The sequence below is a fragment of the Zeus faber genome, assembly GCF_960531495.2.
Source record: "Zeus faber genome assembly, chromosome: 5".
In the NCBI taxonomy this organism is placed as follows: domain Eukaryota; kingdom Metazoa; phylum Chordata; class Actinopteri; order Zeiformes; family Zeidae; genus Zeus; species Zeus faber.
The window spans coordinates 4,475,513-4,500,090 of NC_137192.1; the positions used below are offsets into that span (position 1 = coordinate 4,475,513).

The 24,578-nt window shown below is 43.6% G+C and overlaps 1 protein-coding gene across 1 annotated transcript; it reads right to left on the reverse strand.

The window, feature by feature from the left end:
* Positions 1-781: 781 nt before the first annotated feature.
* On the reverse strand, positions 782-24,339 carry ube2v1 (ubiquitin-conjugating enzyme E2 variant 1). Its single transcript, XM_080000042.1, has 4 exons — positions 24,306-24,339; positions 19,120-19,268; positions 8,689-8,814; positions 782-2,267 (listed from the first exon to the last, which is right to left on the reverse strand). The coding sequence occupies exons 1-4, from the start codon at positions 24,334-24,336 to the stop codon at positions 2,121-2,123; spliced, it is 453 nt and encodes a 150-aa protein (XP_079856168.1). The 5' UTR covers positions 24,337-24,339; the 3' UTR covers positions 782-2,120.
* Between the last annotated feature and the right edge of the window lie 239 nt (positions 24,340-24,578).

Sequence of the window (24,578 nt, forward strand, 5' to 3'; positions counted from 1 at the left end):
AATAGGAGCCTGTGTGGAGTTTGCATGTTCTCCCTGTGCTCACATGGGGTTTCCTCCACCGCATGTCAGTAAGGACCCCCACCAAAAACATGCACCCATCATTGTCTGACCAGCAATGGACATTTATCACCTGGTCCCCGGGGGCGTCCACGTATGCTGCCCACTGCTCCTGGCTGTGCCCCCGGAGGAAGGACAAGCCAGGATAGGTCAAAAGCAGAGGATCCATTTCACCGGCCACCGCATGTGGTGATGTGTTGTGTGACGAATAATGACTGTTTCTAAAAAAATATATATATTCTACTTTATTAAACGTTTGTTCCCGTCATTTTTAAGTGTTCCTAGCGCATTATATACAACTTCCTGTTTCCGGTCTCTTAGGCTAGCATGGATCTTCTCCAAAGAGCTAACTCGTGGAAGTGCAAAAGTGTTAAAACGTTGAAGAACAAAATAAACATGCACAGTATGCGACTATTTATTTTGGTATAACAATAACTGACTATATTGCGAGATTTAACATGGTTATGGCTTAAACCTTTGCCCTGTTGGACATTTAACAACAGCAAGAAGCTGAAGCAGAGTGGTAAGTTTCTCAACAGTAAAGCGTTCAGCAAGGTTGTATTATTAACTATATAATTTTTGGGAAACAACATTCTAATTTAAGGCCAGGGTTGAAAAATGGCAAGTACATTGACTGCAGTTTTCAATCCCTGCCGGTAAAAACTCACCGCCACGTCACACCTCAAACACGAGTTGCGCGGCGGAGAATCACAAGACAACCACGTGCAAAAGTAATTACGTTCATTTAAAATAAAAACCATGCAACAGGTCACCATCACCCTGCCTAGATTCACACTCGTTATAAAATAAACATCTAAAGCCATACATTGCATTCAGTGGGCATCCGCTGGAACAAGAGATGACAGTGGAGTATTGGGACGCAGGGTGGCAACCAGGGTAAAAATAAAACAAACCAAGGGGTGGGGGGATAAAAATAAAACAATCTAACACACACATCCACCACCCTTATGGAGGTGATCGTCGAAATAACACACATTAAAAAAAAAAAAAAAAAAGAACAGAAAAATGTTTTCCAAGTGCACAAATTAAGAAATTCCAAATCTGTGCTCTTGGAAGAGAAAACAGGAAAGCCCTCCCCCGCCAAAAAACCCCTCAAACCTGCTTTTAACAATAATAATAATAATAATAATCCATCAGCATCACAAAGCGCTATGAGCCATATTGCACCCAGAGGACACTTTACAGCGGGGTGGGGCCCTGTGTGTTCCTGTGTGCCGCATGTGCGCTGGTTCCAGGAGGCCGCTTCACATCGTAGGGATTGAGGAAACTGGAAGCTAAAGGGGCAAAAACAGACAAAAAGGGGGGCGGAAGAAAAAAAAAACAAAAACAAAAAAAACAAAAAACATAGCAACAACCAGGCAGCCTGCATGGTAAGAAACACCCAAAAGCAAAGCAACATTATTTTTGTGTGCTGGTGGTGGGGAGGTGAGGGTGTACCCTCAGCCCCACCCAACTCGGCGTGAGTTGTTTGTGTGTGTGTGTTAGATTGGTTCCATTTGACTTAACAACAGCATGATGTTTTGTATATTTTACACACATCAACCACAGGTAAGAGGGGTAGGTAGGGTAGCACAGGGAGGGCGGTCAGTGTGTTTTCAACAAAATAACAAGTCACTTCAAAACACACACACACACACACACACACACACACACACACACACACACACACACACACACACACACACACACACACACACACACACACACACTTATTTTACAACGTGGATGTGGAAAGAGAACAGAACGGTAAAGATCTGTGAGACATCATACAGTAATTCAGGAACCATGACGCCTGGCGTGCACGACGAACACGGTTGGCGGTAGTGATGGTGGAGGTCATCCATGGGTCCTATTTCTGCCCGACGTGTAGGGGGTGGGTGGGGAGAGAGACAGGGTCGATAGTCTTGTGATCGTCTGCAGAAGTGTTCGATTGTGTATGTGTGTGTGTGTGTGTGTGTGTGTGTCAGTAAGTTGTGTGTGTTGGGGTGTTTGCATCCAAGTGAGTGTGTGCGGAATCAGCTGCGGGGGCAGGGGGTGGGGGCTCAGTTGCTGTACATCTGGCCCTCGGGCGGCTGGGGGAGCTTTCCGTTCTCTTTGCACATCATCAGCTGCCGCAGCTCCTGCAGCACCTTGCGGATGCTGTACGAGTTCTGCCACTTGGCCAGCACAGTCACTGCCTTGGCGTCCACCTGATGGGGGAAGGGGGAGACTCATCTCATTATGCTCCATGTACACAATTGCATATTTGTTAGATTTACATATACAGTGCATTCGGAAAGTTTTCAGACCCAAATTTTGTTATGTTACAGCCTTATCCTTAAATGGATTAAATCATTTTTTTCCCCTCATCAATCTCCACACAATCGCCCACAATGACAAAGCAAAAATAGGTTTTTAGATTTTGTATAGAAAAGGTATTATAAATAAAAAACAGAAATATGAAGTATTCAGACACTCGCAATTGAGCTCAGGAGCATCCAGTTTCTATTGATCATCCTTGAGATGTTTCTTCAACTTGATTGGAGTCCCCTGGTGGTAAATTCTATTGATTGGACATGATTTGGAAAGGCACACACCTGTCTATATAAAGTCCCACAGTTGACAGTGCAAAAACCAAGCCATACGTACGAGGAGACCCCCAACAGGGTACGTATAACAGGGATTTTACGATCAGACGCATGCAATTGCAATTATGCGTCTTATTGCAAAATCCCTCTCTATTCCAAAATGATCCTCTCCCAATGAGCTCTTCGCACCAGACACTTTCTTCTAAGACATCAGACTGAGCGCAAAATGCGTAATTCATGGTGCTGTTAGAGGCCGCAATCCATTCTTTGTTAATTTGCCCCTCGATTTTGGAATATTGCATGTATGTGTGACACGTCTCCTCCCCTCCTAGCTGCCCCCATCCCACACTTTGGTTCATCCATTCATAAAAAGGGACCTATTATGCTACTTTACACACATGTTAATATAGGTCTCTGAAGTCCCCAAAACATGTTTTTGAGATTTTGCTTAAAATACCACTCTACATAATACCAAATACCACAGATTATATACATCTGAGCCATCATAACATGCCTCTATACCATAGTGTTCCAAAACAGGCTGTTTTCTGTGCGTGCAGCTTTAATTATAAATGAGCAGCCAAGCCCCTATTTCTGAGTTAATGGGATTTGAGCACAAGTTCTGTGTTCTGTGAGCCAATGGGGTTTGAGCTTTATTCTAAGCTCTGTTTTATTTACTCTGTAATCTTTCACTGATTACACCTGATCAGGACTCTAGAATCTGTTTCTGAACAAATTTGAGATGAGAAATAAGAAATCTAGTTGCTGAATCGTCAGTCATTAGATCTACAAGGTCAAATTTAAAAGTAAGTTTCGTTGTTAACCGACTTTCATTGCCATGCTCAAGGCTTGTGGGAGACAGGGACACCGCGACGTACCGAGACAATCAGATGCGGGGATTTTTTGTTTCATGTAAATGTCATAAAAAATAAAAATACATCAACAATAAAAACCATACTATTTTTTATTTATTTTTATTTTGTTTTGAGAAACGCAGAGGGGATCTGATGACCATATAAAGAAAGTAGAAAAAAAACCTAACGTTCAGAGCGGTTTGAAGCCTTAGAGTTTTGTTCACAGTGATTACTTTGTCATTAGTTTACCTCATAATTTGACACTTGGGCCAGGTCTGATATGTAAATTCAACACTCACATTTAATGACAGAAAATAAGGAAAAGCATAATGTCGGTTTAAGATTGTGTTCTTAACAGATTTCTGTCATTCTAATTCCTCTGTATTCCGCAAAGTCTGATCGATAATTCCTTGCGTCAATTATGTTTTGATCACCAGTCATAGGTTAGGATTTGAAATGCAAGTGTCTGGTTTACGCTGCCTACGGCACCACATTCTCCTTATCCTTAGTCCCTTTGTGAGTCTTTTGCGAGAGGAAGTAGGCTATTCAGTAAGACCCCACACGTGATTCTAGAAAGATTTGCCATTCAAACAACTCTGAATGAGTTTACCTATAAACAGCCAACTTACTAAGACAATTTTGGTTTTAAACCGGGCTTGGGCAAGGCCCATAAATGCAGCCAATGGGACAAGCCCATGGCGGGCTCAGACAGAGTGCATGGGCTCCGATCAGGCAAGTTTAAATAGTCCTTTTTCTTTGCTTTCGGCTGCTCCGTTAGGGGTCATCACAGCGGATCATCTGCCTCCAATACCTTCTGTTCTGCACGTATTCCTCCCTTACACCAACCGCCTGCATGTCCTCCCTCAACACATCCATAAACCTTCTCTTTGGCCTTCCTCTTTAACTCTTGCCTGGCAGCTCCATCCTTACGTTCATTCTCCAAATGTAACTCTCATCTCTCCTACACACGTATCCAAACCATCTCAATCTGGCCTCTCTCACTTTTCCACCAAACTGTCCAACCTGAGCTGTCCCTCTAATGTACTCATTCTTAATCCTGTTCATCCTTGTCACTCCCAATGAGAATCTCAACATCCTCAACTCTGCCACCTCCAGTTCAGCCACCTGCCTTTTTGTCAGTGCCACCGCCTCAAAACCGTACAACATAGCTGGTCTCACTACCGTCCTGTAGACCTTCCCCTTCACTCTTGCTGGAACCCTTCGGTCACAGATCACTCCGGACACTCTTCTCCACCCACTCCACCCTGCCTGTACTCTCTTCTTCACCTCTCTCCCGCACTGCTTTGGATGGTTGACCCTAAGCACTTGAGCTCATCCACCTTCTCCACCTCCACTCCTTGCATTCTCAGCTTTTCGCCGCCCTCCCTCCCATTCAGGCACATGTATTCTGTCTTACTTCTGCTGACGTTCATTCCTCTTCTCTCTAATGCATGCCTCCACTTCTCCAGGCTCTCCTCAACCTGCTCCCTACTCTTGCTACAGGTCACAATGTCATCCGCAAACATCATAGTCCACGGAGACTCCTGCCTGGTTTCATCTGTTAACCTGTCCATCACCATTGCAAACAAGAAAGGGCTCAGAGCTGATCCTTGATGCAATCCCACCTCCACTTTGAATGCCTTGGTCACGCCTACTGCACACCTTACTACTGTCTGACTGCCTTCATACATATCCTGCACCACTCTTACATACTTCTCTGCCACCCCCGACTTCCTCATGCAATACCACACCTCTCTCTGCACCCTATCATAGGCTTTCTCTAAATCCACAAAGACGCAGTGAAACTCCCTCTGGCCTTCCTTGTACTTTTCCATCAGCATTCTTAAAGCAAACATTGCATCTGTTTTACTCTTTCCTGGCATGAAACCATACTGCTCCTCGCTGATCCCCACCTCTCCTCTTAACCTAGCCTCCACTACCCCTTCCTATGGCTTCATGCTGTGGCTGATCAACTTTATTCCCCTGTAGTTACTACAGCTCTGTACGTCTCCCTTATTCTTGAACACGGGTACCAGTACACTTCTTCTCCACTCCTCCAGCATCCTCTCACTTTCCAGGATGGTGTTAAACATCATAAACAGTCTCGTTAGAAACGCCACTGCCATCTCACCTAAACATTTCCATGCTTCCCCAGGTATGTCATCTTGCCCAACTGCCTTTCCACTCTTCATCATCTTTAATGCTGTTCTCACCTCATCCTTTGCTGCACTTCTTGATCCACTATCCCCACATCATCCACTCTTCTCTCCCTCTCATTTTCTTCATTCATCAACTCCTCAAAGTACTCCTTCCACCTTCTCAACACACCTTCCTCACTAGTCAGCACATTCCCATCATTATCCTTCATCACCCTAACCTGCTGTATATCCTTCCCAGCTTGGTCCCTTTGTCTTGTCAATCGGTACAAATCCTTTTCTCCTTCCTGTCCAATCTCTCAATACAACTTGTCGAATGCCTTTCCCTTTGCCACTTCTCTCTTTGCCTTGTGCCGTATCAGCTTGTACTCCTGTCTACTTTCTTCATCTCTCTGACTACCCCATTTCTTTTTCGCCAACCTTTTCTGCTCTATGCTCTCCTATACTTCCAAATGCCACCACCAAGAGTCCTTTTCTTCCCTCCTCTTTCCGCATGATACACGAGTACCTTCTTGGCCGTCTCCCTCACCACTTCTGCAGTTGTTTCCCAGTCATCTGGTAACTGTTCATTCCCATCTATTGCCTGCCTTACCTCTACCCTAAATTGCATGCAACACTCTTCCTTTTTCAACTTCCATTTTATCTTTGGCTCTTCTTTCACTCTCTTGAGCTAGTTTTCTTTTTACTATTTAGGCTAGTTTAAATAGTAAAAAGAAAAATTTAAAATTAATATGCGGCAGTCAATGTTGATATTGTGGTGGCCCGCCACCAATAAATCTATGTATGGGAAACACCGCCATGCATTACGGGAAAGAGAAATTGTCTTGCATGTTTTGCATCATCTAATTGGCTCTTCTGATCGGCCTTTACACCGATCACAATTTTTAGAACAAATATTGGCCAATCAAGATCAGTGGCCGATAGATCGGCGCACCCTTGACAGAGATCCCTTGTTATTTTGTGGGGATGGGAGAACCGTCCCGAAGGACAAACAACTGTGCACCACTCCACAAATCAGGCCTTTATGGTAGAGTGGCAAGACCGAAGCCACTCCTCAGTAAAAGGCACATAAGAGCCCGCTTGGAGTTTGCCAAAAGGCACATAAAGAATCTCAGACCACGACAAACAAGATTCCTTGGTCTGATGAAACCAAGATTGAACTATTTGGCCTGAGTGCCAAGCGGCATGTACAGAGGAAACCAGGCACCACTCATCACCTTGCCAATACCATCCCAACAGTGAAGTCTGGTGGTGGCAGCATCATGCTGTGGGGATGTTTTTCTGCGACAGGGACTGGGAAACTAGTCAGGATTGATGGAAAGATGGATGCAGCCAAGTATGGAGACATACTTGATGAAAACCTGGTCCAGAGCGCAGAAGACCTCAGACTGGGGCAAAGGTTCATCTTCCAACAGGACAAGGTCCCCAAGCACACCGCCAAGAAAACACGGGAGTATATTTGGGACAAGTTTGCGAATGTCCTTGAGTGGCCCAACCAGAGCCCAGACTTGAACCCGATTGAACATCTCTTGAGGGACCTGAAAATGGCTGTGCACCGACACTGCCCATCCAAACTGACAGAGCTTTAGAGGATCTGCAGAGAAGAATGGGAGAAACTCCCCAAACACAGGTGTGCTTAGCTTGTGCATCATTCCCAAAAAGACTATTGCTTTAACAAAGTACTGAGAAAAGTGTCTGAACATGTGATGTTTCAGGTGTTTTTTTTAATACACTTGCAAAAGTTCTAAAACCCTGTGTGGTCTGGGAAGGGTGTTGTTTGAGCAGCCACACCTGTCCTGGGTCTAGGTTACTGGGCTCAGGTTCAGTGTGGCTGTATACCTGTTGCTCGTTGATTGGTTTAACTGCTCCTGGGCTTGCTCCACCATGCCCACTTAGGACAATAAACTTGTGTGTCTGATACCCCATTGTCTGTGTCTCTGCGCCGGGCCCTGAAAACACCACTCGGGTGGGGTGTGACAGGCACACATTGGTATTGTGTGGTGATTGATGAGGAAAAAATGAATTTAATACATTTTTGTATAAAGCTGCAACATAACAAAATGTGGAAAATAGTATGAAAACATTCTGAATGGAGACCTTCACCTGTTTACACAATGGCCACCCTATTTAAAAAGGTGGGGCCCTTGCAAGTTCAATTGTCTTTGATCTTTTGGATTTCAACCTTAAATCTGAACAGCCTACTTTTGGTTGACATTTTGCGATACATACTGATCAAATAATATTTATTTTCAATTGAAGTGACATCTATTATTTTTGAACAATTGAGTTCCTTATACAGAATGGTTATGGATTTTGAGTGTCAAGAGGCTTAAACCTTGCAATGGATTAGTCAGTTGTTTCTTTGTTTTATACAAGGGACATTCTGGCAGTACAAAATTTAATTCAAGGCCTTTAAAGGACTTTAAGTGCTTTTTTTTCCATTTTCCATTTTCAAGGACTTCAGGCAAAAAAAACGTCATAAATTTTCAATGTGATCTTTATTGTAATAAATCTTAGTCTCATTGTCAGTTAGTTATATTTGTACACCAAAAATCTATTATTAATCTTATTGTCATCTACTCTTATAAGTGTCTATTTCCAACTATGATGGATTCTTTTTAAATTTCCCTCTGTGTTGCCCACACAGACTTTACTTGGGCGGGTGGCCCTGGTATATTAACAGCCGCCAAAGTATACTTGGCGAACCATTTTAGCATTTATTTTTTTATATTTTTTTAATCCGTCCGATAGAACGACGCCTTCAACGTTCGATTAACAATTGGACAATCTCGCCTCACTCTGCCCCTGCTGTACCTGTTTGTTATGGTATCACGAGAAGGGCATGCTGGGATAGTCCAAGCACAATAATAATTTAAAAAAATCTAAAAATAAATACTATTTATAAAAATAAATATAAAATGAAAAAAAAAGTTTTTAATTCATTTTTGGTTCTGTTAAAGTTATCTCAAAGTCAAGGCCAGGAAAATATAACCTAAATAATTTAAATAGGAGGGTGGGATCAGGCAGACTTACCACGCCATTGGAGGTGTGTACCCCATTCAGGTTGACCTTGGTTGCGAAGCGGACGATGGGTGGGGTCTCCGGGTACTTGGCTCCGCACTCCACCTTCAGACTGTATATCCTGTTCTCATATATTGTCTGCAACCACAGTGTGGGGACAGATTAGCTCGCGCACATGTCAATTTGTGCCACATTTATGAATAATCACCCACGAATGCCCAGTGTCAACAATGAAATATGAAGAAAAGAAAGTCTTTGTATTGCAATAAATCCATCCCAGAGAGTTTTAGAGCTGATGTCACTGCGGTACATGGCAGATACCACAGTGACTATAAAATGTCAAATGAAATTTGACACAGAGCAGATGGAAAGCATGTCATGACAAGAGCTCCCCTTGTGTGTGTGGGGATGGGGGTTTTACCTGTTGCTCGTTGATTGGTATAACGAGCAAGGCGTACAGCCACCCTGGTCCCAGGCCCAATTACCTAGACCCAAGACAGATGTGGCTGCTTAAACCACACCGCATGTGTACAATTCACTAATCATTATTCTGAAGAAGTTTTCCCTCAAGATGTTGGCAGGTGATTGATCATATTATCGCACCACTTTCTCATATTTCTATTTGGTAAGCACCAAAACACCTCTTTTGAAAAGCAAAGCTACCACAGTTAAATAGACCAATGGAGTTAAGGGGGGGATAACGGGCAAAAATGCAATAAATTAAATACATCAAATTTCACAAACCTCTGATATCAAGAATAAATTGATGAGGGGAGAATAAAATCTATAAATAAACTTGCGATGTACAGAAAGGTCTTAACCCTAACCCTCTTAACAATAACAACAAATTCCTTGGTAAAACACCAGTTTACCTCTATGTTACAATAACAGTACAATATGATAATACAAAAGCCTGCGAAGGACGGGTTACGGTTCAGGTCTGTGATTAGATATGGGTCATTGTTTTGAATATGGGTGGAGTTTGGGTGAGGAATTTAATGTGCGTTAGAGAAAAGGACCCATGCAGGTACAAATAAAACTATCTGCGGGGAGGGGGTATAAATAGTAAATTAAGGCCGGGACAGGATTGTGGTTTTTAAACCATTGGCTGAAAGGGAAGAATAACTCCTGGCCTCTAGTATTGCAATAGTCGGGTGCGGGTAGTTTGACCAGTATGGTTGTCAGGTGTGAGAAAAAAAATAAATGAAAATAAATGTATGGCAAAACTCCCCATATCATGCATTTTCGCACCGCAGGAACTTTTTCATATTGCTATGGACTTTTTGGAGGAGCCGTCCACACTGCAGAAACTACTGTAGGGATAATCATTGTTCTCTGAACTCCGCTTTGAGCAATGGTACAATAGGAACCTTCAGTGACGTAAGTGCTGGTGATTGGTCCAGACCAAAGACCATGGTCCCTCGGACTGATTCACTCGGTCGAGTCACATCGCTTTGGATGGGGACCAGCCCACATACATTCAGCGGTAATTAAACACATGACAAATCAAAATAAAAAGAGTACTTTTATTGGCGATGTATTTATTTCATTTTACGACGTTAATTGAATGAAACAGAAAATCCTCGAGTGAGTGAGCCTGTGCTTTATGAAAGTGGGAACAACATTTTTAATTATATCTTGTAGATCTAATATGAGTGAAGATTCAGCAACTGGATTGATTATTTCTCACCTCAAATTTGTTCAGAAACAAATTTTAGTGGACTGGTAAGATGAAATCACTGAAAGCTAAGGAGTAAATACAACACAGAACTCGTGCTGAAACCCCGTTGGATGACGTTACACAGCATCACCACTCCCCCAGGTCCAAACAGAGCCTTTAATAAATGCCGGGGGTGTGGTCAACACAAACAAATAAAGGCCTAAGCCCTACCTCAGATTAAGACCAGGGTTAGGGGAAAATCCAAGGATGGACTACTGATGCCTATTATACAGCATGTGTATAGTATGCCGGTTAAGCACATGTACATTTCCGCTGTTTAAATAAATTCATGCATACAATCTTGCTATTTTCTACAATTTGTTTTCTGCAATTCATTGTGTGAGAGGTAAACCTAACTCTGAGAGGGTTTTTTTGTCCTACGGTGCTGTGTGCGCACCTTATAAGTTATTACTACTTATTACTACTACTCTATGGAAATACTAATTTGAGGTATATAATTAGTATCTATCGATCCCCATTGCTTTTCAGAACAACAACTAATGCACACACACACAGGTGTAACCATCTGTGCATTATGACTAGTGATTATATGAGATCATATTTATCTGTATTGCTGCGTCACCCTATGTTTATCGCATGTTTTTGCTGTTTTCCTTGGGCCATATCTTTGTTTGCAGTTAATGGCCGATCATTGTGTCACCCAACAGGTCTGTAAGCCCCCACACCTAACCCATACATATGCAAATGCAGATCCATTGACGAAAGTCTCCACAGTCTTAGTCTCTTTAATGTTTGTACAAATTATTATTATATCCCTGGTGTTTATTTAATTCGATTGCATTTTATTGATTGACTTAATATTTCATGTCAATTGGTTTTTGGAATTTGGAAAATCCATTAATTAAATGGGGGGGGGGGAGGGTTTCTCCGACAGAGAGGCTCAAATGCAGAAATTAATTGTGATATTTTACAATTATTTTAACTAAAACAAAGATTAGATAGTTCAAAAACCCTAATTTTGAAATCAAAAGGCCAAAGACACCTATAAATGCACACACGGCCACTTTAAAAAGAAGAAAGAAAAAATCATCTACCACTAGCCACTTGTTTTGTTTTGTTCATGTTTTGTCTTACCTCTTAGTAGTAAATCATAGTGTTTGTCTTACAACACTATCTATCTTGACATTCAGTATGACACTGCATTGTTGTGGCCCACGACTATTTAAGATGTCTGCATTTTATTCTGCTTTCTTTTAGGTAAATACTTTATTAGTTATACTACACTTCCGCTTTCAATTTTAGATTTTGTCTCTAAAAACTGTTTAAATACTCTTTAAATTCTGATTTTAAATCCTGTTTTATTTTTATCACAATTATGCCCGTATTTTACGTAAAGTTGCTTACTTACTGGGAATGATACTTGCATTGTTATCAAGTATTTGAAAATAAACTTGAAACTATAATGACAGACCTAGTTGAAGTGCTCTTTTTACAAATCTATTGAACTTTTCTAAAAATTAAATTAAAAAACAGCTTCCATTTTGAAAATTAAAAAACTGTGCAACATGTATATTAAAATAAAGCATTAAGACCCTCATTCATATCACAAAAAAATGATGAAAGATGACCTCTGGTCAGGGTTCAAAGGGCATATCTCAGGTAATGAGTTTGGGGTGAAAATCTGAAATTACTCTCAAAAATGTGATTGTTTTTGTGAAGTTAGCGCCCTCTCATGGTGACATATTGCAATTGAATGAACGGGTATGTTTAAAGTGGAAATTAAACACGCCCTGTTAGGACACATGAGAGAGAAGGGGAATTCCAGCCGGTTGGCAGCCGACTGGAAACTGGTTGCAATTCGGCTGTGGATATCCAAAGAGAGCAGAACGGTAAAGATCTGTGAGACTGCGTACAGTAATTCAGGAACCATGACGCCTTGCGTGCACAACGAACAGGGTTGGCGGTGCGCACACACACACACACACACACACACACACACACACACACACACACACACACACACACACACACACACACACACACACACACACACACACACACACACACACACACACACACACACACACACACACACACTATTTATTAGGTACACCTGTCCAATTGCTTGTTAACACAAATAGCTAATCAGCCAATCACATGGCAGCAACTCATTGCATTTCGGCATGTAGACATAATTCTAACTGAGCATCAGAATGGGGAAGCAAGGGGATTTAAGTGACTTTGAATGTGGCATGGTTGTTGGTTCTAAAAGAGCTTGTCTGAGTATTTCAGAAACTGCTGACTTGCTGGGATTTTCACACACAACCATCTCTAGGGTTTACAGCAGTGGTTCTTAAGCTGGGTTCGTTGAGTCACTCTCAGGGGTTCGGCAGGGGTCAAGATACACACAGTATAACCCCGTTCACACTAGCAATGTCCGGCGTTTTTGACGACCGTCAAAAAATTGCCTGCCGACAATTTGGCAACACACAATTTTTCTTTGCCGTGTTAGATTATGAATATTTAGTTGCTTAGTAAAAATGTGTTACACAAAATACATTTTGTGTAACATACATTTTGTGTAACCATGCTGGAAAATACATTTTGTGTAACATAAAATAAATTCAGCCCATGCGTATTATTCATGACGTCACGCTCGGCCATCATTGGCTGCAGTTGATCATGCCACATTGCTTGGCTTTGATATCTGTGCTGCAGGGAACTTGGTGCGCTCAGTAGTCGACTCGTGGCTGTTGTGATTGTACGTCATTTGTGATTTTCTTTTAATCTTTCAGTCCCTTCATACTAACTATGTTGAGCAAAAAAAGAAAGTGGTTAGAAGAATACGTACAATATGGATTCACGTGTATAAAGGAACGTGATGGGAGTCAGCGTCCTAAATGCATGATTTGCAATGCCAAGTTAAGCAATTCTAGTCTAGCACCGGCAAAACTAAAGGAACACTTCCTAAAGCTGCATGGAGATGGGAAATACAAGAACACCACACTCGCTGAATTCAAGGTGAAGAGAGTCAGATTAGATGAAAAGGCTACTCTGCCTGTTCGCGGCTTTGTACCCATCGACAAACCGATCCTCACAGCATCGTATGAAGTTGCGTACCTGATCGCAAAGCAGGGCAAACCACACACCATTTGTGAAACACTCGTAAAACCAGCTATGTTGAAGATGGCGAATATAATGCTGGGAAAAGCTGCTGATGATAAGTTGTCCCAAATTTCTCTTTCAAATGACACTATCAGCAGCAGAAAAGACGACATGAGCGATGAGATCTTGGCTCAAGTAGTTGCAGATCCTATTTCAAGCCCAGCAAAATTCAGCCTCCAACTCGACGAGACCACAGGACGTTTCCAATCTAAGCCAGTTTATTGTATTCATGCGCTATATGTAAGACGACGTGATAAAGGAAGATTTTTTATTTTGTAAGCCTCTTACAACAACAACCAAGGCAGTTGATGTGAAGAAACTCGTGGATGACTTCTTCAGAGACAACGATCTTTCGTGGAATATGGTTTCTGCAGTTTGTTCGGACGGAGCTCCAGCCATGCTAGGACGACACTCTGGTTTCGGAGCGCTTGTGAAAACCGATGCAGCACACATCATTGTTACGCACTGTGTTCTGCACAGGCATGCGTTGGCAACAAAAACCTTGCCTCCAAAACTGGCAGAAGTATTACAAATTGTAGTTGAATGTGTGAACGACGTGCGAAATAGTGCTATGAAGCACCGCATCTTCAAAGAGCTGTGTAATGAAATGGGCTCTGAATTCAAGGTACTTCTGTACCATTCTAACGTTCGGTGGTTATCCCGGGGAAAGGTGCTGAATTGTGTTCTTGCCATGTGTATGGAATTAGCCCTGTTTTTGTGAGAGTACCAACATTAAAATTACCCTCATTCTCATTTTGGTGTTCATGGCCGATATTTTCGATGCTCTCAATCGACAAATGCAGGGCGGTGGAGTCAACATCATCGAAGTGGAAGAAAACCTGAAGGCGTTTAAAAAAAAAAAAAGCTACCTTTATGGAAACGACGAACAGAGAATGATAACTTTGCAAACTTTCCGCTGCTGGACGACTGTGTAAGTAAGATCGAAAACGTGTCTGGAATTGGAGACAATTCTGTACCTGGGGAGCTGAAACAAGCAATGCACTTAGATCAGTCTCTCGACGGATACTTCGCCACCAGAGAGTCATATCCAGCATGGGTGAGACAGCCGTTCACGTTTAGTGTTGCGACAGCAGATGTCAACGATGAATACCTCGACGAATCATTGAACTTCAGCAGAGCCAGCTTCAACAGCAACTCTTCAGAACAACAACACTCAACGTTTTGGTGTCACCAAAATTGTACCATACCCTCTTATTGCTAAGAAAGCCCTTGAGATGCTCACACCGTTTGTTACAACGTATATTTGCGAGCAATCATTTTCCAGGATGGTAGACATGAAAACTAAGAAAAGGAACAGACTTTGTTGTGAAAATTATATGAGAGTGGCACTTGCCAAGGTGAAGATGCGCATTTCTGAACTTGTATCTGAAAGGCAACAGCAAAAGTCACATTGATTTGCAGTAAATATTCATTGAGTTATGTTTTTGTGTGAAATTCATGTTTTGTTGGTTTTGTTCTTTGAACACAGTGATTTTGTGTGCAACTGATGCATGGTTCATTTTGTGCATTTATAAAATATATACTTGTGCTTTGAAGAAATCATATTTTATTTTTCCAATTACGAAGGGTTCGGTGAATGCACTGATGAAGCTTGCAGGGTTCAGTACCTCCAATAAGGTTAAGAACCACTGGTTTACAGAGAATGGTCCAAAAAAGAGAAAATATCCAGTGAGCGGCAGTTGTGTGGACAAAAATGCCTTGTTGATTTCAGAGGTCATAGGAGAATGGGCAGACTGATTCGAGACGATAGAAAGGCAACAGTAACTCAAATAACTACTTGTTACAACCAAAGTATGCAGAATACATTTACATTTAGTCATTTAGCAGACGCTTTTATCCAAAGCGACTTACAATTACTCAAACACCGACGGATGCAGCCATCAGGAGCAATTAGGGGTTAAGTGTCTTGCTCAAGGACACTACAGCATGCTATCAGGAGGAGCCTGGGATCGAACCAGCAACCTTTAGATTACTAGACCACCAGCTCTACCTCCTGAGCTACCATCCCCACTATGGAATACCACTAGAATACCATCTCTGAACGCACAACACGTGGCACCTTGAAGCAGATGAACTACAGCAGCAGAAGACCACACCGGGTGCCACTCCTGTCAGCTAAGAACGGGAAACTGAGGCTACAATCCGCACAGGCTCACAAAAAATTGGACAATAGAAGATTGGAAAAACGTTGCCTGGTCTGATGAGTCTCAAGTTCAGCTGCAACATTCAGATGGTTGGGTCAGAATTTGGCATAAACAACATGAAAGCATGGATCCATCCTGCCTTGTATCAACGGTTCAGGCTGGTAGTGGTGGTGTAATGGTTTGGGGGATATTTTCTTGGCACACATTGGGCCCCTTAGTACCAATTGAGCATGGTTTAAACGCAACAGCATACCCGAGTATTGTTGCTGACCATGTCCATCCCTTTATGAGCACAGTGTACCCATCTTCTGATGGCTACTTCCATGTCACAAAGCTCAAATCATCTCAAACTGGTTTCTTGAACATGACAATAGGTTCACTGTACTCCCATGGCCTCCAGTCACCAGATCTCAATCCAATAGAGCACCTTTGGGATGTGGTGGAACGGGAGATTCGCATCATGGACGTGCAGCCGACAAATCTGCAGCAACTGCGTGATGCTATCATGTCAATATGGACCAAAATCTCTGAGGAATGTTTCCAACACCTTGTTGAATCTATGCCACAAAGAATTAAGGAAGTTCTGAAGGCAAAAGGGGGTCCAACCTTTTACTAGCAAGGTGTACCTAATAAAGTGGCCGGCGAACGCGCACGCGCACACGCACGCACGCACGCACGCACGCACGCACACACACACACAATTTGAGTAAATTATAGCAATACATAGAGATTATTTTTATTTTCCTTCGGTTCTTTCTTGTATGGAAAATGAAAAAATGTATATCTAACTCAGAATGGATTTATTTTTATTTCTCCTACAGACAGCAGTGCGGCGTGCACACTTGCTGGTTACTGACTGCCATGCCAGTTTTTAGTAAAAACTAAATGTTTTTGTGTCAATACTTTTTTGTAAATAATAAATCCTGCATTTCTGTAACGGGGAGACCACATTTGCTGCATTACATTACGTTCTATGTGCATGCACCCCCCTCCTCGATAGAATCGGTGATCAGCGCCCCACCCAGTCAGATCACTGATTGAAATTTTGCACAATCGCCCAAGCGAAGTCTGCGTGCTATGCCATAAAGGACAAGTGCCAGTGCTTTTTATGAAAAATAATTTGTGTTACTGTTATCTGAGTTAACTATATAAACGGTTCGAACTGAATTAATTATATTGATTTTATTAATATTGAGTTAAGTTATAGAAATTATTGATTTTATTATCATACATTCAATTTTATTCATACACATTCACGTTCATTTTGTTTAATAAAGCAATATTTTCCTAAGTGCAGTTATTTTTCTGCCAAATTAAAAATATAAAATTATGTATAAGATAATATCTGTTATCGGATTTTTTGAGCCGACCCCATCTGAGTAACTCAAACTAATCTTTGAAATGAAAGAGGAATTAATACCGACTGTCTGTGGAGAAACTGCAGTTGATGGAAATGTAAGTATTTAAAAAATAATTGTGCTGTGTGTTTATTTTTTAATAAGTATGCAGTACATAGACTGTAGGCTGCGGCACGCGATCTGCTGTGCGTTTCTCCAAACAAAACCAATAAAAAGCATTTTTTCCAATTGTAGATTTATTTACAGGTACTCCTCACTTAATGATCGAGTTCCGTTCCTAGGACCAGGTCGTTATGTGAATTGGTCGATAAGCGAGGACCAATTCACATGTTATTTCACGGTAAGGAGGCGTGGCCATTGCGAATGCTAGTGTAGTGAATACTGACAGACTGCGGGAACGAGACGGAGATGAGATGTACACAGTGTATATAGTGTATGTAGTATATTATAGTGTATTGTATATAAAGGGTGATGCGCGATGAGATGCTTGACGCTGAGACACCATGCACGCAGCGCGCACGCCACGGTATTGTACGCAGCGTACAATACAGACTGGTCGAAGAGCTGGTCGTAAGTCAGAACAGTCGTAAAACATGTAGGTCGTTAAGTGAGGAGTACCTGTATTTTATTTTCCGACGTTTACATGAGACAAAAAAAATCGCTGCGTCCGAGAGTCTGTGTCCATGTCTCCCACAAGCTTGAAGCACGGCAACAAAAGTCTGAACTAACTTTTAAATAAGGCCTTGTAGATCTAATATGAGCGAAGATTCAGGAACTGGGTTGTTTATTTCTTGACTCAAATTTGTTCTGAAACAGACAAACATTTTGGTGGACTGATAAGGTCAAATCAGTTAAAGTTACGGAGTAAATCCAGCGAAACCTGGAAGTCATGCTCAAACGCCCGGAACTTGTGCTCAAACCCTATTGGCTCACAGAATTCGGAGTCTTGGGAGGGTCCCACAAAAACAGCCTGTTTTGGAACAGGATACTATAAAAGGTATGTTAGGATGTCTAGAATGCATAATCAGAGTTTTTTTCAGCAAAAAAAAATTGAAATACATGTTTTGGGGACCTCAGAGAATATGCCCCTTTCCCACTGCACCAAAAACCCGGTAACACCTGCGAACATCTAGCATCTGACATCAGTGGGAAAGGTAAAACCCGACTTTCAGTCCCGGGTCAAATGATCCTGCAATAGACACGGGTTCTAATCGGCTCCACCTCCGATCGGCTCTGATGTGAATAGGACACCTGGGTCGACCTGCTAATTTTGGCCCCTTTACCCCCCTTTGGCCCCATGCGTTGACGTTCTGGATGTTGGCGTATAAATAGACAGGAATATCCGTGTATCATTCCATCACTTCATATCAGATTTAGAATCTAAATTAAAAATCATAAGTTATGACTTTCTTCCGCATGGAGGACTATGAAATACTTTGATTGTGGGGATTGCACCGTGGGGAGCACAGCGGAGAACCTCCACGCTCCCGACAGGCTCCGGGTAACTTCAACATCACTCAAAGCTGATCCCTGCTCCCCGTAGCCGAAGAACCGGTGCGTGAACTGGTTCTTCGAAGGCGGGGCAGCATGCGCACCAGCAGCTTGGAGTATCCATGCTGCTTCTACTGAAGTGTTCGGTCGTTAATGGACGATTCGATTGAATGGCTTAAAATACATTTTTTCCCCTCCAAGTTTTACAGTTTTGTCATTGTTTGTTTAAGTTTCCGTCTCATCTACTGTTTTGTTCCCAATCACACTGGCACCATGACACGCCCCTTTTCTGACATGTTTGTGACGTCAAACGTGACACACCAGATAAAAACGGCATTTCGCCTGGCAATGGGAAAACGGTGTGAAAACGGTACTATATTCATTTTTGTAAAAAGGAGCATAAAAGGTCCCCTTTAAGAACAATTGACAACATTCTTACAGATCTACTCCACGCCCACTGACCATTTCTAGGAGAAGCGCTGCTACGTTTGCTGGTGGAGGAAATACTTGCTAGAGTGGTGTCACAACACACTGAGTGTTTATGGAAAAGACAGATTAGAGAGAAAATTGGGTGCTGGCTCACCCTGGGGGGCCCTAGAATCATTCCATTCCAGTGGGTGAGCGTCATGTCCTCGTCGTCCTCCAGACCCCAGCTCACAGTGCCGTCTCCGACTCCCTTCTGCCCCTCCTCCAGCTCCTCCAGCAGCCGGAAGCTGCGGGGAACTATAACGCCTTCAAAAGAAAAAAAAATTGTAAATAAAGGAGACATTGACATATAAAGGGTGTATTGACTAAACAAATGCTTATTTTTGGCCAGATGTAATTCAGTTGATAAAAAGGCTGGCCCCGACTAAAGATTTTCCTCGTCGACCATTCGTCACTTCAAGCCATTAGTCGACTAGTTCCACGTTTACGATATTAATTTAATGAAATACTGTATGTTTTTGGGGCATCAGAAAATGGTTTGAGTTCCACGGTTGAGAAAGATTCTGCTACATTACAGAAAAATACAAAATCTAAACCAGCCTTTAAAATATAAGTGTAATTTACAAGTCTGTTAACTACACGGGTTAAATATTCCATCTGTTAAATTTATTCTATTATTTTATTCTATAATTTTTATCAATGTACACATTTAAATTACATATTGACATAATTTGCACTGAAATGTGGTGTACAGAAGATCCTTTTCCCAGTGTGTGCATTCCCTCGTTAGACGCATTTCCTGGGATGCTGATCCCTGCCTGTAAATGCCCACTCCCAACTGCAAAGCCGGCAGCTCCGGGGCTCAGGAGCACCACCACCGTGGGGGGAATTTAAAATACAATTTGGTTATTGAAGAATGTGATTGGCCTAGAGGGCGCAGAGCTGCCGACATGGCGGAGGCGCATGGCGGACGCTCTCGCCCTTGGCTGATCGCTGTAGGTTGGCTGCCACCAGGTACGGGAGGTGTGCGCACTGGGGCACGGTTGGGTCCTGGAGGAGGGGGGTCTGCATGGTTGCTCCCTGGGGGGGGGGGTTTCCGGGGTGGCCGGTCGATGTGGGGGTGTGGTTGGCCGGGGGGCGGTCGGGTGGGCCACCCCTCCCGGCCTGGCTGGAGTCCTGACGGCTTGCGCCTGGTGGCTTGGGATGTGCTGCGACCCGGCGGGGCTGCGGAGAGCGCCGCCGGGTGCCTTCCGGGGCCCCTGGGGGGACTGCTTGCCGTTGTGGGTGTGGGTTGGGGTGTGGGGGGCGGCTGTTGGCCTTTTGCTTATGCGGCGCGGCTTCTCTGCGATGGCCTGTATACCTGGCGGCCTGCCCGCATCGCCGGGGGGGAGTAAGGGCACTTGGCACTCACGCCGGGCGGGGCAACTGGTTGGCTGCCGGGGCTGGGCCTCCCGCTTGTGCGGGGCGTGGGGGGTCCTGCCGGCCCGCCAATGGGGCGGGCGGCTCGGGCGGGTGTCGGTCTGTCGCCGTGATCCGGGCCCAAGGTCCGTGCCTTGCGCCCGTGGCCAGGGTTCTGTGCCGGCGGCTGCTTCTTGTGCCTGCACCCGGGGGTTGGTTGCATGTGTGCGCCCCTGGGGTGTGGGGGTCTCCTCGTGCTCCCTGGGACTGGGTCATGCTGGGCGTGGGGGTTGCTCCACGGCCCTCTGGGGGCCCGGGGGTCTTCTGTGGCCGCGGGGCACCCGGGGATTTCCTGCTGCCAAGGTGTGTCCACAGGGCTGTGGAGTTCGGGGGGGGGGGCTTCGGGGCCCCTTCCGCTGCTTGGAGGCGCCGCGACATAATATCGACCTTCTACACCAGTACCAATGGGGATAAGTCATCTACACTCACCGGTGGAACACACACACACACACACACACACACACACACACACACACACACACACACACACACACACACACACACACACACACACACACACACACACACACACACACACACACACACACACACACACACACACACACACACACACTCCTGGTTGCATTCCTCTCCTTTCCTCCCTCATTTGCTGCCATAATGATGACAGGAAGAGGCCACGTGACCAGTTGTAGTTCCAGTTTTCCTGGACCTAATTCACTGCTTTTCAACACATGTTGTCCTCCAATGTTCATGTTTTTGTGTAAATGTTGTTTGTTTCTAGTTATTGCAGCAGTTCTTGATGATTTAAGAATTATTAGAGAGTTGCATTGCAGGTTCAGAACTTGAACTCCACTTGCAGACTAACTCTGACCTAAATGCAATGGCATACAAACATCGAGGTGCCCCGCGCTGGGAACTCGCTGCTACATGTATGGGCACTTGGCACTCCCGCCGGGCGGGGCGTCTGGTTGGCTGCCGGGGGCGGGTCTCCGCCTTGTGCGGGGCGTGGGGGCCCTGCCGGCCCGCCCATGAGGTTAATTACCCACAAAGGCCGTTCATCAAAAGCTGTAATTATTCTTCTGAATGTGTCGGAACAACCAGCAAGGAGAGTGAACATTTATTTTTGTTAAAATTTGTTTCAAATTAAAAGACCTCTTGAGTTTCATACACGGGTCCAGCCATACAGGTTTTAAGGTTGATTTTGACAAGCCACAGCTCCGGAATGGAGTTTTTTTCTCCTGTGACTAACCGACCAATGAAAAACACGGTCGACTAAGACTCTTCTCGTCAACTAACATTTGGTCGACTATTTGGGGAGAGGCCCTAATTGATAAGGATGGACAGTTATTTCCAGATGTGTAATCGTGAATTAAAGAAAATGATTTATTTAGCCCCAAAATTATTATTATTTTTTTTAACAAAATGTCACGCCAGCTTTAGTTAGCTAGCAGGATGAAGTGCTGAAGAAGAAGAAGAAGAATTTTATCGATCTACATGGGGAACTTCATTCTCTACATTTGACCCATCCCAACTATTTAGGAGCAGTTGGCGGTCACAGAACAGCGGTTGGTGACCGACTTAAGCTCCAGAGCCAATGCCTTGGTCAAGGGCATCGGCAAGCAGTGTGAACCTGACAGAGACACTGGACGGGCTGGGTTTCGAAATGTGAGACTATAAAGGGGATTGACCGAATTATAGAGATGGGACCGATCTGATCCAACATCAGTATTGGTTGCCGATACTGATGTCATTCACTCACTGGATATCGAACTCGCGTCACCTATCCACGTGCTTTGCTTGCCTGCCAGCTGCACCGGAGAGGGATTGAGCGGACAGGGAGAGAAAAAATGGGTGGAGAAAGTTCCTTCTCCGGAGGCAGAGAGTGTAGGACGGGTTGGAAATTATCACAGTGATTTAATACATTGGGTCAGGGTTATTGCATCCTGGGATGGGTGCTCCATCTCTGCTCAGTCAGTAGTGGGAACCAAGTCCATCCGGGAGGGGTGGAGAGATGGAAACCAAAACTCTGGTCTCTGAGAGCCAGGAAAAAAACGCAACCCATTCAGATTGTAAATCCATTGCCAACACAGATTGTCCAAATGATCGCATCTACACTGGAACGGTCTGTCCCTTGCCACATCTATTCTGGCATTATCATAGCATGTGTGAAAAGGCGCAAGACAGAAATGTTCCAGAACGTAGCTCAATGTGTGAATAGCGAAAATCACTAGCGGAGCCGGAAAGGTAATCCCAGTAATTTACCGGGAGTTATGTGTGAAAGGGATTATGGAAGCATGTTGCGGGGAAAAATAAATAAATAAATACAAAATCCCCTATGTGGGATTATTTTGGTTTTAAACCGGTTTTAAAGCTGAAGGACATGATTAAATAATTTGCCGTCTTCGCAAACGAGTAGTGCCGGAAAAAGATTTTAATATTTGCCGAGTTGAATTCTCGAGGAGGCAGACCATTAAATTATCAAAATAAAAGGACAAAAGTCACGGAAAAAAACCCCAGACCAAATCAAGAGCTGGTGTGACCAACTGAGAAAGTTGGTAGCACCAGTGGAAAAGCATACTGGAGCCCTGGTATTTCTCAGAGTACTGTGTTGGGACAGTGGGAATTATTTGCAAGATACATTTTCTTTATCTTGAGCTCCATTTTATTATTTTAATGATGCTGTGCTAAAGCCTGCTTTAGCATGCAACACACACAAACTGCAAGATGAGCGGGAGTAGGATCTGTGTACTGCAAGCAAAATGCCATTCGGTTTTGCTGTGCATCATGGACTCTGCCCCCCAACTGTACCACATTTAACAGAACACTCAGACTGTGGCATCTTATGGAGCACGACAGGACTGGAGAGCAAACTGATATCCAGGCTCATGGCATACAAACCAGTGGCAGTGGGGGAAGGTCCTGGTGTGTGGGTTGCCAATGCTTTGTGTGGTGAGATCAATGATGTTGCTAGGGCGCAGATATTAAAACTGTTTAATCTGCATCAAGAGAACTCCCATTCGTTATCCTTGGGCATCCCTATCAATTGTTCCTTGGGTGGGTGGGGGTTAAGTACACTAGCGGATGGCATCAATTCATATGTGAATGATATCTGCGGGCTTGTGAAGGCTGCTTGAGGCCGCACTGTGACTAAGGGACATATGAATACATTTGACATAACTTGATTTCAAAGTGGTTGGTTACTTGCTGAGGGCAACTTGATTGAGTAGAAGTATTTTAAAATACTACATAAATAAATAATACTTACAACAGACTCTACAGGATATACTGTACATGGGAAATCTTGTATATTGCATCAAGGAAGAACAGGGCAAAGGACTTCATTATGTATACTATCTCGAGAGAGCACTGGCTACGCATTAGGCAGAATTGCTAAAAAGAAAAAGGCAAGCATCGATGACAAAATAATGTCATGCAATGCATCACGTTGAGAATAAGCTGTGTGAAATAAAACATGGTTAGCCTTTGGCTAACTATTACAGTTTTAGGTTAGCTAGTAACCGGGTCGCAGTTGTCACTGCAATACACACCATCGAAAGGAAGGATATATGTTTGAATATATATTTAGCTCAGCCCTTAACTTATGTAGGACTGTGCTCACTCTTTAAAACGCAAGCCCGCAAACGGGGCGGCTGCACGACTATCAGCTAGCTAGCCATGCTAATGTTGCAATTTCTCTCTTTCTCTGCGCACCGTGCCCCATCTCCTCGAGAAAAGTCTACTTTTTCTAAGTTATCGCTCGTCTAATGAACCTAAGACGCGACGACAGCCGAGCGGTTTGCGAATAATAATATGAATAATACTAATACTACTACTACTACTACAACTAGTACTACGACTAATAATATTAATAACAATAATAACACTAATAATAATAATAATAATAATAATAGTGAATTGATTTACCTGATACGGCGGCGGCCGCCATCTTTTCCATTGATTAGCGGGAGCGCGCACGTACGTTATTCATTCCGCGCGCCTGCGCCGACGTCCTGGGCTCGCCCACGTGACCAGCGAACGTGCCCGAGCGAGTTGTGCTGCATTCTGGTAAACTCGGAACTAAAGGGACAGCCGTTCAAATTGGAATTACAAGTCAGAATTTCGGAGCAGTTTGTCCGAGTTTTGTCGAGGTAACGCGGCTAACGTCACAGAAACATGGCGGCACCCACCGTCAGCGGT